The sequence below is a fragment of the Pan troglodytes genome, chromosome 18 (genome assembly GCF_028858775.2).
Source record: "Pan troglodytes isolate AG18354 chromosome 18, NHGRI_mPanTro3-v2.0_pri, whole genome shotgun sequence".
Taxonomy (NCBI): Eukaryota; Metazoa; Chordata; class Mammalia; order Primates; family Hominidae; genus Pan; species Pan troglodytes.
This window is the reverse complement of record NC_072416.2, coordinates 67,222,605-67,239,851: the sequence shown is the minus strand read 5'-3', so window position 1 is coordinate 67,239,851 and position 17,247 is coordinate 67,222,605. Positions and strand designations below refer to the sequence as shown.

General features: G+C 45.8%; 1 protein-coding gene across 1 annotated transcript in view; it reads right to left on the bottom strand.

Moving 5' to 3' along the window:
* SNTB2 (syntrophin beta 2) overlaps nt 1-12,758 on the bottom strand; it is a 129,634-nt gene extending 116,876 nt beyond the window's left edge. Inside the window, exon 1 of the mRNA XM_024349895.3 lies at nt 10,588-12,758. Coding sequence (XP_024205663.1) covers nt 10,588-11,242 — 655 coding nt within the window. The 5' untranslated portion in view covers nt 11,243-12,758. The remainder of the gene's footprint in view (nt 1-10,587) is intronic.
* Between the last annotated feature and the right edge of the window lie 4,489 nt (nt 12,759-17,247).

Sequence of the window (17,247 nt, the reverse complement as noted above, 5' to 3'; positions counted from 1 at the left end):
GTCCGAACACAGCAAAAAGAAAAATGTAGAAAAACCAAAGCAAAAAGAAAATTGCATTTCACATATTCTCAACTAATTATAGCATTCTAGCAATGTCTTGGGGGTCAGAAATAAAGCCAAGTTTGAATTTTATATTTCTTTTATTATTTTAAAAGGCAAATCTATGATACCATAATCACTAGCACTTTGTTCATATATAAAATTATTTCACGAGTTTTGTTTTTACACTAAAATCTAACACAAATTTTATTAAGGAATCAGTGCATTTTCCTCAGAAAGACCCTTAAATAAAGTAACCAAATCAATTGTATTTCTCCAGGCACAAAATATTAAACATAACTGACCATACCATCATTTCTCCAAAGGAATTCAAAAGCTCTTTTCTCTAATCTAGAAAAAAGAACCTTTAAAGGAAGAATATGTTCTCATTCCATGTGACCAGATATAGTATACTGTTTATAAACTACAATTTTTCTTCGCAAACCCCAGAGACAGCAGACAGTTACATGGCTTAAGTGCTTTACAACAAAGCTGAACAGTATGAGGGTAACACACTCCAAATTATTTCACTTTTCCACTGATAACCATTCTTCTCCTGTCCCTGGATAGAAATCTCAGGACTAATTCACTCTATCCAATCAACCACTGTATCCCATCATTTCTTTCTTTAAAACAGTGTCTCTCAATTTTTCCACGCCAGTGCTTCTACAGGATCAAACACCTGTGCCAGCAACAAAAACTCACTGCATAAGATTCTCTGTAAGTATCAAATTTTTGGATGCACAGGCAGTTGGAAGGAGACTATCTAGGTAGGAAAAACTTCTCAGTGGACTCTGCTATGTCCCCTGACAAGCATCAACTGCTTTGAAGTATCTCTTGAATTGAATCCTCCTCTCTATTCCCACTGCCACTACCACCACCGGCTCCAAAGGTGATCACCTCTGGCTTGGATTACTTTTCACTACAACAGCTGCTGTTTTTCCCACCTTCGGTCTTTCCTCTTTGCACTGCATCCAGTGCTTCCACTGCTGCCAACCCAAAATTCTGTTCCCATCACATCACTTCCTGGATCAAAAATGAATTGCATCAGTTTCCCACCTCTTCTATCTCTTCAACCTCTCACTCTTTCTGTTGGTTGGGCTTTTCTCTTGCTATACAAATCTGTCCCAATTATTTTCCCATTTAAAACAAAACAAGGCCAGGTGCGGTGGCTCATGCCTGTAATCCCAGCACTTTGGGAAGCTGAGGCAGGCAGATCACGAGGTCAGGAGATCGAGACTATCCTGGCTAACACAGTGAAACCCCATCTCTACTAAAAAATACAAAAAATTGGCCGGGCATGGTGGCGGGCGCCTGTAGTCCCAGCTACTTGGGAGGCTGAGGCAGCAGAATGGCGTGAACCCAGTAGGCGGAGCTTGCAGTGAGCTGAGATCGCACCACTGCACTCCAGCCTGGGCAACAGAGTGAGACTCTGTCTCAAAAACAAAACAAAATAAAAAAACACCAGTAAATAAAACCTTTCTTGGACATTTCATTCAACTTTACTTACTGGCTTTGCTTTTTTTTTTTTTTGAGACAGGATCTTGCTCTGTTGTCCAGGCTGGAGTACAGTGGCACAATCACCACTGTAGCCTCGACCTCCTGGGCTCAAGAATCCTCCCACCTCAGCCTCTGAGTAGCTGGGACTACAGGTGCATGCCACCACACCCAGCTAATTTTTGAATTTTCTGTAGAGATGGGGTCTTGCCATGTTGCCCAGGCTGGTCTGAAACTCCTGGCCTCAAGTGATCCTCCCACCTCAGCCTCCCAAAGTGCTTGGATTACAGGTGTGAGCCACTATGCCTAGCCGCCTTTGCCTCTTTCATTTTGCTGAGAAACTTTTTAAAAGCATAGTCTAGACCAGGCATGGTGGTCCACACCTGTAATCCCAGCACTTTAGGAGGCTGAGGCGGGCAGATTACGAGGTCAAGAGATTGAGATCATCCTGGCCAACATAGTGAAACCCCATCTCTACTAAAAATACAAAAAAATTAACTGGATGTGGTGGCACACACCTGTAGTCCCAGCTACTCAGGAGGCTGAGGCAGGAGAATTGCTTGAACCCAAGACGCAGAGGTTGCAGTGAGCCAAGATCGTGGCACTGCACTCCAGCCTGGCGACAGAGTAAGACTCCATCTCAAAAAAAAAAAAAAAAAAAAAAAAGCATAGTCTACTCACTGCCTTCTGCTCCTGTCACTTTGCTGAAACTGCTCTTATGAGGACTCCAATGGTCTTGTATGCTAATGATCAAACCTAATGGACTTTTTAGCTCTCAACTTTCTTCGCATCTGTAATATCTGAAGATGCTGATCACCCCCACCTCCTCGAAATTCTTGTCTGTCTGACTACCACTGCACACTTTTCTCCAGATTGTCCTCTTACCTCCTGGACCATTCCTTTCCAGATTCTTCTTCCTTCACCCTGGCTCTAAATGTAGGGGTTCTGCAGGATTCCATCCTGATTCTACTTCTCAATTTGCACTACTCTCCATTTTTTTTTTTTTTTTTTTTGAGATGGAGTCTCGCTCTGTTGCCCAGGCTGGAGTGCAGTGGTGTGATCTTGGCTCACTGCAATCTCCACCTCCTGGGTTCATGCCATTCTCCTGCCTCAGCCTCCCGAGTAGCTGGGACTACAGGCGCCCGCCACCACGCCCAGCTAATTTTTTTGTATTTTTAGTAGAGACAGGGTTTCACCCTGTTAGCCAGGTTGGTCTTGATCTCCTGACCTCGTGATCTGCCTGCCTCAGCCTCCCAAAGTGCTGGGATTACAGGCATGAGCCACCACACCTGGCCTACTCTCTCAATGATTTCATCCACACTCACGCGTCAATTACCACTTCTACCCTGATATCTCGTAAATCTTCATCTCAGTTGACATTTCTCTTGATTACAGTCCTAAACATCCAGCCGGCTACTGACCTTTTCCACCAAGATGTCATGCAGGTAATTCAAATTCAACTTGCCCCAAACTAAACTTATCTTCACTCAGAAAACTAGCTTGCCTTCTGTTCATTTCAGTTTCATAGTTATCCACCTTCTCAACTCAGAAATCCAGGAGTTAGCCTCCATTTCTTTCTCTTAAGACCTCAAACATTTAGGCCTGTTGTTTCTATCTCACTATTTCTCCGCTTCATACTATCCTATCCAGTCTCACTATACTTATGGTGTCACATAGCCTCCTAACTGCTTTCCCTTACCTCGTATCTGGAGCTCCTATACTCCATCTGCCACTCTCAACTTTCTAAAACATTTTCCCTCATTTAAAGCACTTTGGCAGCACCCTGTGGCCTAAAAGTTTTTCAGAGCACATGTACATCAGTAAAAATTTGAGTATATGCCCTCAATCTATGAATATTAATGCATATATACTATAAACCATATATAAAATACAGAAACCAAGAAAGACTGAGATACAGAAAAATATATAAGATATAAACATAACCCAGATGAAGTCATTATATCATTAGCTACTATATGACACAAAGTACAATACATTCTTAAGGTGAAATTCATTATCGATGATAATGTGTATATATATCCATATTTCAAATAGTCTTCTTGACAATTTCATTTTTTAGGCTGACTCCTTGACAGATGTAATTACCTTGAAATGTGACAAAGAGCTCCCACCAGGAGGAGAAATGTCAGTTCTACCTTTTTGTTATTGTTTGCAGTGTTACAGTTATCTTTAATCTACTATTTCTTTGAGCAAATCTCTAAGCCACTTGTTCATTTTGTGAAGATTAATGTAATTAAATGCAGATAATATAAATCCACTCAACCAGGCTCAAGTAAACTGCAATAAGTTGCATTCTGATAACGGCAGCCAAACTAGTAAGGTCACCACTGTCAATTCCTTGGCTTTATGAAGCTTCTGTTCCTGTCACTTTGCTGAAATTGCTCTTATGAAGACTCCAACAGTCATAAGACATCAGCTTGTATATCCAGTATGTAATGGCACTGTCTTAAAAGACTAAGAGAACCAGTGTTATCTATATATTAAATATTAATAAAGCTCAATTTCTTTTTTTCAAGTTGAAAAAGTAAATATAAACCTCATTTAGAGACAATTGCTTAGCACTACATACAAGGCTCTCGATGACCTGGGCTCTGCCCACCTTTCCAGACTGCTCTTCTGGCACACACTTCCTGTACCTTACCACACTTTACTTCTCTCAACAAACCTGCTACTTATCATTTTCTTACCTTCGACATGCTGTCTCCTTTACACTCCTACCTCCAGTGCCCTGTGTTCTCACCTCTATTAAAGCGTCTATCACAACCTGCAATAACTGTTCCTTACTAGCCTAAAAGGGCAGGGATTACTCCCAATTTGGAATTCCCAGCATCTACCACAACACTTTTGCAGCAGGTACTTAATAAATGTTGGGGCCGGGCGTGGTGGCTCATTCCTGTAATCCCAGCACTTTCGGAGGCCGAGGTGGGTGGATCACGAGGTCAGGAGTTCGAGACCAGTCTGGCCAAGATGGTGAAACTCCAACTCTAATAAAAATACAAAAATTAACCCAGTGCAGTGCGGTGGCAGGTGCCTGTGATCCCAGCTACTCGGGAGGCTGAGGCAGGAGAAGCACTTGAACCCGGGAGGCGGAGGTTGCAGTGAGCCAAGATAGCGCCACTGCACTCCAGCCTGGGTGACAGAGCAAGAGTTCGTCTAAAAATAAATAAATAAATAAAACTAAATAAATAAATAAATGTTGACAGAATGAAAATGGTCTAAATTCCTCTGGTTGGCTTTCAATAACTTGCATAATCTGGCTTCAATCTATCTACCCAACTTTATTTTCTTCCCTCAAGTCCATACCAATTAGCCATTCCCCTCACTTTGTATCATATGTCATGCTCATTTTGGCTTTTGTTCAGGCCATCCCCTCAACTTGAACTGACTTCAGTCTACAGAGAAGTAGCCTGTCCCTCAAGCCTGAGATCAAATCTCCTTTCCCTAGGAAGTCATATTCAATTCTTTCATCCCCCAATTAATCATTCCCTTTAGTGAACTCTTGAAGAGTGAGTTTTACACTTTAGCACTTTAGCAACTATTTTCTATGGGGTAGTTTTTCTTTTCTTTTCTTTTCTTTTTTGAAGACAGGGTCTTGCTCTGTCACCCAGGATGGAGTACAGTGGTGCAATCTGCAACCTCCGCCTCCTGGGTTCAAGTGATTCTCCTGCCTCAGCCTCCCGAGCAGCTGGGATCACAGGTGCACGCCTCCACGCCTGACTAATTTTTGTATTTTTAGTAGAGATGGGGTTTCACCATATTGGCCAGGCTGGTCTCGAACTCCTGACCTTGTGATCCGCCCGCCTCGGCCTCCCAAAGTGCTGGGATTACAGGTGTGAGCCACCGTACCCGGCCAATGGGGTACTTTTCTTTCCCTAGTTTCTCTCTAATGATTTGATGCCAAGGACCATCTTCATTTTACTTTGCACATTGATCTCTCACAGCACACTACAACATAACAAGACACAGGAGATGCTAAAGATATGACTGATTAGTTGTACGTAGCCCAGTCCAGGGGAGGAAGCACTGGACTGGGTTTTAGTACAACTTCTACCAACTAATTTGTCAGGTGACCTTAATCATGTCACTTAAACTCTGGGTGTTCATTCCTTATCTATAAGATCAGACATTACCAACTTTAAACAATCCAGATAAGGTATTTCTTCTAGTCCAAATGAAAAATTAAAAATTTTCCCTAAAAATCAAGAGAAATTCTGAGACCTTCAGTAACTCATTTAACTTTGGTGAAACTCAGTTTTAATCATTTATACAACAAATATAAATAGCCTATCTCAGAGGACTGAATAAAAATCCAAAGAGAAGATATAGATATAGATAGGCCAGGTGCATTGGCTCATGCCTATAATCCCAACTCTTCGAGAGGCTATGACGGGAGGATTGCTTGAGCCCAGGAGCTCCAGACCAGCCTGGGCAACATAGTGAGACCCTGTCTCTACAAAAACAAAAAATAAAAATAAAAACATTAGCTAGGCTGGGTGCAGTGGCTCACACCTGTAATCCCAACACTTTGGGAGGCTGAGGTGGGCAGATCACAAGGTCAGGAGATCAAGACCAACCTGGTTAAGATGGTGAAACCCCGTCTCTACTAAAAATACAAAAAAAAAATTAGCTGGGCATGGTGGCATGCGCCTGTAGTCCGAGCTACTCAGGAGGCTGAGGCAGGAGAATCACTTGAACCTGGGAGGCAGAGGTTGCAGTGAGCTGAGATCACGCCATTGCACTCCGACAGAGTGTAGTGTGACAGAGCAAGACTCCGTCTCAAAAAAAAAAAAACAAAAAATTAGCCGTCATGGCAGTGCACACCTGTAGTCCTGCTACTTAGGAGGCTGAGGTGGGAGGATCGCTTGAGCCCAAGAGGTTGAGGCTGCAGTGAACTGTGATCACGCCACTACACTCCAGTTTGGGCAACGGAGAGAGGCCCTGTCTCAAAATAAATAAAATGCATAATTTTAAAATCCTGATTAAAATGTAAGACATTATTATACTATTTAGTGGAAGATGCAAGCAAGCAGCATTATTTGTTGTCCAGTTGGTTACCACAGTGTACTAACCTAGCCAGGAACACTGATTGGATCCTCGAATAGTCAGTTGAGAACAGCAAAACACTGTTCTACTGCACTCCAGCTAAGCAACAGAGCGAGACTCTGTCTCAAATATTTTATTTACTTATTTATTTATTTATTGGCAGCGTTTCTGTTCACCCAGGCTGGAATGCAGTGGTGCAATCATGGCTCCCTGCAGCCTCAACCTCCTGGGGTCATGTGATCCACCTCAGCCTCTCAAGTAGCTGGGACTACAATTGCGCCACTACACCCAGCTAATTGTTTTATCTATTTTTTTTTTGAAGTTTTTGTACAGATAGGGTCTTGCTATGTTGCCCAGGCTTGTCTTGAACTCAGCCTCAAATGATCTTCCTGCTTTGGTCTCCCAAAGTGCTGGATTACAGGCATGAGCCACCACACTTGGTTTTTCTTTTTTTCTCTTTTCTTTTCTTTCTTTCTTTCTTTTTTTTTTTAAAGCTAGTCAAGTGAAGCAGTGAGAGTGGAGAAGGAACAAATAATCTGTAACTAGTTGTGATCAATTAGTTGTAAACACCACTGCACTCGGACCAGCGCAAACTCATTCTTAACCTAATCACCTAAAATAATTCTTATCATCTATTCTTCTTCAGGTAAAAATGGAGCCCTGGATGTTATTTTAACGACTTGCCATCCTTCCTACTTTGAGAGTGTCTTTGTTAACTCGTGGCATACCTTCGTGACCCGGTCCTACCTTCCTCATTCAGACCTGTGCTGTTCATTGCTATATTCCCAGTCCCTTAAAAAGTACTCAACATGTGAATTGCAAAATGAATTAACAACTTTGAGGGAGGTGTTATTATCATCCTGGCTTTACAGATGAGGAAACTAAGGTTTAGCAAGATTAAGTAACTTGCCTAGGGGTTACAAACCACTAGCCAGAAACAAACCCACATCTGACCACAAAGTCCTTGCTTCTACTCTACCCTACTGGCTAGAATAACTTTTTAATGTCTTGCACTTCTGTGTCTTTACTGGTGGCAGCTCTCTTCTAAAGGGGAAGCTCAATTTAAGCTTCATCAACCTGGGCATCCTCAACCTCTGATTCCCATGATGGACCTATATAGACCTCTCTCTCCTTTGGGTTGTGCAAACTTCTATTAAAACAGCACTTCTAGCCCTCTGCTGTACTTATTTACTTCTCCGTTTCCCCACATCTCAACTCTAAACTTCCTGAGGACAGGAATCAGGTATCTTCAAGTGCCTCTGGCATGAGTTAAGAGTTAAGTAAATATCTGATGAATGAATAAATAACTCCTGCAAATCCCTGAGATAAAAAGGAAACTTTTAACTCAATTCCCTAACCACAGGCAACCAAAGACTATAGCTTTCCCTGGTGTGGGATTGGCAAAAGTGTGCCTGAAATTCCCTGCCCACACCACAAAAAAGCATCACTGTGAGATGATACGGCAGTTTTTCAAGTTTTCAGACATCTAATGGAAGGACAACATGGTACAGCCTGAAAACTTTAAAGACTAAACTTAAAATCTGTCTTTTAAAAGTGGCCTACCTGGATGGGACACCAGCTCTCAATTTTAAATAATGTTTGACTGGTTCAATTAAATCATTGTTTTCAGTGGTTTTACATATTTTGAGTAATTTTATTTTTACACTCAGTGGCTTGAAAATGCAACGTCGTAAATCTACTATATTGACTTCCTCACTACTTATAAGAACAAAAACTGCTTGTCTTGTACAAAGTGGGAAAATAAAGTAGAACCTGCGTGTTAGGTAAAAAGGCATTCGATAAACATGTTATTATGCTGCCATCTTTCTAAAAGCACACGTGGCCTATTTTAGCCCAATAAAGACTGGGAAGCATTTACTACAAGGTTTTCATTTTACTGGTCTGAATACTAGGTTCAAACTATACCTATACAAAAAGTAGGTTGTTTGTTTGTTTTTGAGATGGAGTCTTGCTCTGTCATCTAGGCTGGGCATCCATGCTGGAGTGCAGTGGTGAGATCTTGGCTCACTGCAGCCTCCACCTCTGAGGTTCAAACGATTCTCCTGCCTCAGCCTCCCTAGGAGCTGGGATTACAGGCATCTGCCACCACGCCTGGCTAATTTTCGTATTTTTAGTAGAGACGAGGTTTCGTCATGTTCTCCTGACCTCAGGTGATCTGCCCACCTTGGCCTCCCAAAGTGCTGGGATTATAGGCATGAGCCACCACACCTGGCCAAAAGGTTTTTTTTTTTTTTTTTCTTCTAAATATGGTGTACAAGGTTCAACTGTCTGCCCATCACAACTGAGGACTACATAAATAGTACTAAATTCAATATTCTGGATATAAGAATTTATAACCAAATGCTTAGCTAGACCAACTTCAAGGTACACGTTTAGAGTAACAGTTTTTTTTGGACACACACCCAAACCACAATCTATAATTTTACTCCTTCTATTAACACTAATTTCCGAGCAATGTCTAGCCCCACCTAGACATGCAATATAAATAAGGTTTATAAATAGGATATTATAAAGGTGGGACACTGGAACTTCACAACTGGTGTACATGAAATCATTTCCGGTAAATCAGTATTTTTCCAAATATTCACAAGCTTATTTATAAGAAAGTGAAAATCCATTGTGCCAAGTTGGACTTCTGGCCTCTCGGTTTGACGATTGGTCCTTCTTCACCAGCAGCCCCCAGCCCTTCCCTTCTGTCCTTCCTCTGCCAGGAATACCCTCCTGACTCATCCCTGCCTGCCTATGTCCATCACTTCCTTGGAGACCTGGCTCAAGATTCAGCTTCGGGAAAAAGTCCTCCCTGGCTAATTCCATCTCCACTAACTATTTTCTAACTTTGCATTCCTTTGGCATTTAAATATAGTTTGCACGACGTAATCACCAACTTCATTCCTTTCCTCCCTATAAGTTGTTTTGCATTTTTCTATCATTTCTCCAACTAGAGACCAAGTAGGGACAGCATCTTCTTTTATATTCTTTTCAACACAGCTAGCCATAATCACCAGTGAAAGAAAGCTGACCGCTCAAAAATTTCTAAGAAAGCAGCTGACTTTTCGTTTATAATTTACAATACTCTATCACCTCCAACATGCATGAGTCCTTAGAGGAGAGGAATTTTATTTTTGCCTTAGTTCAAATTCATCATGAAAGATCCAACTTACAGATCACATACATATAACTTAACGTAAAGAATAATCCTGGTTATTGAAACCTATCTTGTGATTTGCCATTTCAAGTTTCTTACAAAAACCCCAAGAGTCTTGAAGCAGCGCGCCTGTGAGTGGTAGGAAGCTGGCAGCAGACTTGCAAAAGGGGCAAAACTCTAGTTGGCAGTAAATGTTCAAACACGTGAGCCTCCACTGTTAAACAAGGTTCATTAACCACACAGACTTGCTGTTTCAGCTTTCTGGCTTCAATGAAATGCTATGATCTCCTTTGGTTATTGTTGAGAGCCAATGATGGGTTAAATTCCCATAAATTAACCAGCGCTTTGGTGGTTTGCCCGAGCATACCGCTGGCATCGGTGAGGATGGACTTTTTTTTTTTTTTAATAGACCCGCCCGCCCCGAGGAGCCAGAGGTGAGTGAGTTAAGCGCCAACCCGGCACTTCTCAGCGGGCAAACGGAGACAGACCCACTCGAGCCGTTCGCTCTCCCTCAAGTTCTTAGTGTCAGCTTATCGGGCCGAGGTGGGGCTTCATAGGCAGCTGCTTTTTACTCAATCTCAGCCGAGTCTTCCCTAGGGGCTGCAAGCCACACTTCGGCGGCTGCCCAACTTTTCCTGCAAGAAGCATCCGTTTTTCCACACTGAAAGCTCCAGAAACCCGGGTTTGGAGAGAGACGGGGAGAGAACCGGCTCGCCCCGCCGGCGGGGCAGGAACAAAGTGAGCTCCCGCGAGCCCAGGCCGCCGCGGCCCGCCCACCCTCCCGCCCGGCCCCGCTCACCCTCCCGCCCGGCCCCGCTCACCCTCCAGCAGCACCTCCTTGCCCGCGCGCTTCAGCGCCTGCACGGCCTGGTCGTGGGTGGCCTGGCGCAGGTCGGTGCCGTTCACCGACAGGATGGCGTCGCCCAGCCGCAGCGCCCGGCTCTGGTCGGCAGCCAGCCCCGGGAAGATCTTGGAGATGAGGATCGGCATCCGGTTCTCGCGGCCGCCCTTGATGCTGATGCCCAGGCCGCCCGCCTCTTGCTTCACCACCCGCACCCGGCGCACGGGCGGCGACGCGCCCGCCTCACCCGCGGGGCCCCGAGGCGGCGCCGGCGGGCTCGGGGGCCCCAGGCCGCGGCTTGGGCTCCCGGGCAGCGAGTCGCCCGCGCCGCCGCCGTTTGGGAGGCCGTTGAAGGCGGCGGCCGCGGGTCCCAGAGCGGGCTCCAGCTCGGCCGCGGAGGCGTCGCCCGTCAGGCTCAGGCTCTCCCCGCTCAGCTCGGCCACCACTCGGACCCAGCGCTCCCTCAGGAGCAGCTCCACCAGCCCCGCTTTGGTGGCCCGCGTCCACACCGCCATGGCCGGCCCCGCTCCAGCCGCCGCAGTCGCCGCAGCTACCCTCATTCCAGTCAGGCAGCCTCGGCGCTTCCCTCTTCCCGCCCGGAGGGGCGGGCCCGGCCCCTCCCCCGCACGATTCATTATTCATGAGGCCACGCCTGTCTCCGGAGGGGCGGGGCCGGCGCAGCCGCTTCCGGGAGGTGCAGAAGTTGTCCGATCCCTCGCCTCTCGCCGGACGTGGGCAACCCGAATGCGGTGGGACTGCATTTCTCCTCATCCTTCCATTGGCTCCCCACGGACCCCCCAGAAACTCCTGACCTCTACCGTGCAATTCACGGGAGCTGCCCGGGCACGGAAAGCAAAATCAGCTTGGAGAAACACTTCGCAAGCCTGCAAGACCCGGTGGCACGTTCATTCTTGCATTGATTGGTTCGTACCCTCTGTACTGAGCGCTTAGCCCTGTACTCCGGCTCCTTTTGAGGCCCTGTACTTAAGCTCAATAGTACCAACAACAGCTGAGAGTTTGCGGTCTAGTGGGGAAGGAAAATGCAGAACCAACCAACTAGGTGTGATACTATGTGGTTAAGTGACATGCAGAAGACGTCCCCAGAACAGCATAAAAGGAACATTTGGTTAGGCCTGGGGTCAGCTTCACAGAGGTAACAACGGACGGTGAACAGCTCAAGCAAAGGTCCCACAGCATGATCCAAGCCTTTGTCAATGTTTTGTAATCTCGTTTACTTGCCTGTAATTCAAGAGGGAACCATGTCTTCTTAAACCCTGAAGCCACAATTGGCAGGCCTCAAGGATATTTGCAGAATGATGGTGTCTTAGGGTTCTTCAGAGAAACCAACCAATAGGATATATAGAGATATATAAATTTATTATTATTACAAGGGACTGGCCACGAGATTATGGATGCTGAGAAGTCCCACGATCTGCCATCTGCAAACTGGAGGCCCAGGAAAGTTGGTGGTGCACTTCCAATCCAATCCCAAAGGCCTGAGACCCAGAATCAGTGGTATAAACCTGAGATTGAAAGTCTGGGCCGGGCGCGGTGGCTCAAGCCTTTAATCCCAGCACTTTGAGAGGCTGAGGTGGGCGGATCACCTGAGGTCACGAGTTCGAGACAAGCCTGACCAACATGGAGAAACCCCATCTCTACTAAAAATACAAAAAATTAGCCGGGCGTGGTGGCACACGCCTGTAATCCCAGCTACTTGGGAGGCTGAGGCAGGAGAATTGCTTGAACCTGGGAGGCAGAGATTGCGGTGAGCTGAGATGGCACCATTGCACTCCAGCCTGGGCAACAAGAGCAAAACTCTGCCTCAAAAAAAAAAAAAAAAAAAAAAGAAAGAAAGAAAGAAAAAGAAAGTCTGGGCCGGGTGCAGTGGCTTACACCTGTAATCCCAGCACTTTGGGAGGCCGAGGCGGTGGATCACCTGGGGTCAAGAGTTATAGACCAGTCTGGCCAACATGGGGAAACCCCGTCTCTACTAAAAATACAAAAAATTAGCCAGGTGTGGTGGCAGGCGCCTGCAATCCCAGCTACTCAGGAGGCTGAGGCAGGAGAATCGCTTGAATCCGGGAGGCAGAGGTTGCAGTGAGCCAAGATTGCACCACTGCACTCCAGCCTGGGCAACAAGAGCAAAACTCCATCTCCAAAAAAAAAAAAAAAGTCTGAGAAGGGGGCCACACGCGGTGACTCACGCTTGTAATCCCAGCACTTTGGGAGACCGAGGCAGGCAGATCACTTGAGGTCAGGAGTTCGAGTCCAGCCTGGCCAATGTGGTGAAACCCCCGTCTCTACTAAAAATACAAACATTAGCCAGACATGGTGGTGGGCCCTTATAATTCCAGCTACTCGGGAGGCTGAGGCAGAATTGCTTGAACCCAGGAGGTGGAGGTTGCAGTGAGCTGAGATCGCACCAGTGTACTCCAGCCCGGGTGACAAAGCAAGACCCTGTCTCAAAACAGAAAGTCTGAGAAGGGGGTGAGGGTGGGAGTTGGGGTGTGGAGACAATGATGTAAGTCACCATCCCACTGCCAAGGCCCGAGAGCCAGGTTCACCAAAGTCTGAAGGAAGGAGAAGATGGATGTCCCAGCTCAGGCAGAGAGTGAATTCCCCCTACCTCTGCCTTTTGTTTTGCTCAGGCCCTCAACTGACTGGATGCTGCCTGCCCACATTGGTGAGGGTGATCTTCTTTAGAGTCTACAGTGGAAATGCTAATCTCTTCCTGAAACACCCACACAGGTATACCCAGAGGTTATGTTTTACTAGTTACCTGGGGATCCCTTAGCCCAGTCAAGTTGACACAAAATTAACATCATAGATGGTTACTTAGGAAGATGCCAGAATTCCAATGTGAACAGAGCATAGGGTCAGTGGAAATGGGAGGATATGAGTGTGAAAAGCATCTTTTTTTTTTTTTTTTTTTCTGAGACAAGGTGTTTCACTCTTTTTGCCCAGGCTGGAGTGCAATGGCGCGATCTCGGCTCACTGCAACCTCTGCCTCCCGGGTTCAAACGATTCTCCTGCCTCAGACTCCCGAGTAGCTGGGATTACAGGCATGTGCCACCACGCCTGGCTAATTTTGTATTTTTTAGTAGAGACAAGGTTTCTCCATGTTGGCCAGGCTGGTCTCGAACTCCCGACCTCAGGTGATCCGCACGCCTCGGCCTCCCAAAGTGCTGGGATTACAGGCATGAGCCACCATGCCCAGCCGAAAAGCATAACAAAATATCGAAGAGTTTGAACTTGACTTCATAGATCTTTTTTTTTTTTTTTTTTTGAGATGGAGTCTCATTCTGTCACCCAGGCTGGAGTGCAGTGGCTTGATCTCAGCTCACTGCAACCTCCACCTCCTAGTTTCAAGCAATTCTCCTGCCTCAGCCTCCCAAGTAGCTGGGATTACAGGCGCGTGCCATCACACCAGCTAATTTTTGTATTTTAGTAAAGGTGGGGTTTCACCATGTTGGTCAGGCTGTTCTTGAACTCCTGACCTCATGATCCACCCGCCTCGGCCTCCCAAAGTGCTGGGATTACAGGCGTGAGCCACCGTGCCTGGCCGCAGATCTGACTTTCTTAGCCTGGAGGCCATGGCCTTTTGTTGGGGCAAGTGTACGTGGGCATTCCCAAAAATTGTATGCAAAATTTGGTCTCTAAGGTATTTTTTTGAAGCCTGTGATTCATCCAATTGGCAGGAAGTTTCCCTGACCAAAGGCCATGAGCCACTGCTGTGCACATTGCAGAGCCTGCAGTGGCTTTTATCCAGACATGAATGATACAACCCACCCACCTCCTCCAGCTTCATGGACTAGAAGAGCTAAGAAAACTGAGGGCCAGAGAGCCAAAGACCAAAGACCATGGCCCAAAGTCCATAGGAAGGAGGCAGAGACAACTCAGGACTACCAGCCTCTGGATCCAGGGCTATTTTCACTATACAGTACCCTTCAGACCTCAAAAATAAGGGTCCAAGCTGGGCACAGTGGCTCATGCCTATAATCCCAAAACTTTGGGAGGGTGAGGCAAGCAGATCATTTGAGGTCAGGAGTTCAAGACCAGCCTGACCAACATGGTGAAACCCCATCTCTACTAAAAATACAAAAAAAAAAAAAAAAAAAAAATTAGCCAGGTGTGGTGGTACACACCCCTATCTCAGCTACTCAGGAGAATGAGGCACAAGAATCTCTTGAACCCAGGAGGCAAAGGTTGCAGTGAGCCGAGATCGCACCACTGCACTACAGCCTGGGCGACAGAGCAAGAGTTTGTCTCAAAAAAAAAAAAAAAAAAAAAAAAAAAAAAAAAAAATTAAAAAAATTAAAAATAAACTAAGGGTCCAGAAAGCACACTGTTAAGAAAGCAAGTGCTCAGCAAAATCATGAGGTCAAGGTGCCCTCTAACTTTTCTTCAGCAGTAGTAGCAAAAAATCCCTGTGTTTTCATGTGGGCAGGGACAGGAGCAAGCAGAGGGAATGTGCATCAATTCCTGTAAAAGGGGCTGTAAACTTGCTTGCTCATGAAGTGCACGTTGAGGCTCGTAAACCGTGGCCGTGCACCACTCTGTGAATGCATGTTCATGTGCAGGCAGAAACTTCTGAAGAGCCTCCTGTAACAGAAGTTAAAATAATAAATGTAGAGGCTGGGAAGTATCCAGAGCCCAAATGAAGAAAGAATTCAAAATGAGAAAAGTATCTTACCAAAAAAAAAATCATTACAGCAGAATCCTCTTTGCGATTAGTGGAGTCGGATTTTCCAAGCTGCAAATGTCAGCAAAAGCTCAACCCTCCAGCCCTCTCCTAAATCAACTGCAGAGGCCAGCTTGCTGTTCCAGCAGGTCCCAATGTGCCCAAGTGCACCTGCGGTCACAGACATTCTGGCTCTGCTCCAGCTGAGGCGTGAGCCCCCAGAGGCCTGAGTTATGTGAAATTTCTGCTTATTAGAGAGTGTTTCGCAGCTGATTCCTTAGAGTATGAGTGCTATTTTTAACACTTTTGCATTTGTAATCACCCAGGAGTTGGGCACTTGAGGACACCTTTATTAGCAGAAGGGAAGTGCTGGGAATTCTCTGCAAGACTATCAAGACCTTTTTGCCAATAGAGTTGGAGTAAGTCACAGATCTGCTAACTAATAGTGAGGGCACTTACATAAGACAGCAAGTTATATAACAAAATATTTAACCCTGGAAGTAGCTAATGGAGATAGATTGGTATTGGGATTACTTGATAATTTTTCCTTTAAAGATTATTTTCAGGCTGGACACGATGGCTCACGCCTGTAATCCCAGAGCTTTGGGAGGCCGAGGCGGGGGGATCACGAGGTCAGGAGATCCAGACCATCCTGGGCAACATGGTGAAACCCCATCTCTACTAAAAATACAAAAATTAGCTGGGCGTGGTGACATGCACTTGTAGTCCCAGCTACTCAGGAGGCTGAGGCAGGAGAATCACTTGAACCCGGGAGGTGGCGGTTGCAGTGAGCCGAGATCGTGCCACTGCACTCCAGCCTGGGCGACAGAGCAAGACTCCATCTCAAAAAAAAAAAGATTATTTTTAAATATGTCCATAAAAAAAAAAATCCCCCAACTGTCAAGCTGTATCTGCAAGGCCTTCCATCAGAACCGAAATGAACTTTTCAACATTGCCTTTCATCACTACCTTCAGATGAGCCCAACTCATTCAGTCAATGTCTCCCAATGATGTCTTGCACGTTGTCTAAGTCCTTCTTTCCAGACACCTCCTGCCTCTTCCGGCCGAATTCCCTTACCACCTAGCAAGCTTTCATTTCAGCTTTGCCTGACTCCTCAGTTCATTGGGAATTTTCCTTTGAACAATTTAATTCTGTTCCTGGCTTGTTTGGCCAAGTAGATTATAAACTACAGGAGGGCAGGGACCACCCATCAACTTATATTTATTCCCCACTATTCCAAAAAGATTACCTTGCAGAGAAGGAACTCATTAAACATATGATTGATTGAGATTCAGTGCCTTCTGCGCTATAGTCCTTTCAAATAATTCCTCTGAAGGTTATTGGTTCCTTGCAGAGTGAAAATTACCATCTAGGAAATCTCAAGGAGTCAGTGGAAATCTACTTACTGTGGATAATGAAATCTGAAATAAAAAGAGCGCACATCTGTTTCCACAGTTTCTTAAGGACAGTGAGACAAGCTATGATCACTCTTTGAAGAGTCATGTTACTTTACCTCTAAAAAAAGGAAATGGTGGCCAGGCACAGTGGCTCACACCTGTAATCCCAGCACTTTGGGAGGCCGAGGCGGGCAGATCGCTTGAGGCCAGGAGTTTGTGACCAGCCTGGCCAACATGATGAAACCTTGTCTCTACTAAAAATACAAAAATTAGCCTGGTGTAGGGGTGCATGCCTATAATCCCAGCTACTCAGGAGGCTGAGGGACGAGAATTGCTTGAACTGAGGAGGCAGAGGTTATAGTGAGCTGAGATCATGCCATTGCACTCCAGCCTGGGCAACAGAGTGAGACTCTGTCTCAAAAAATAAATGAAAGGCCGGGCACGGTGGCTCACGCCTGTAATCCCAGCACTTTGGGAGGCCAAGGCGGGTGGATCACAAGGTCAGGAGATCGAGACCATCCTGGCCAACATGGTGAAACCCCGTTTCTACTAAAAATACAA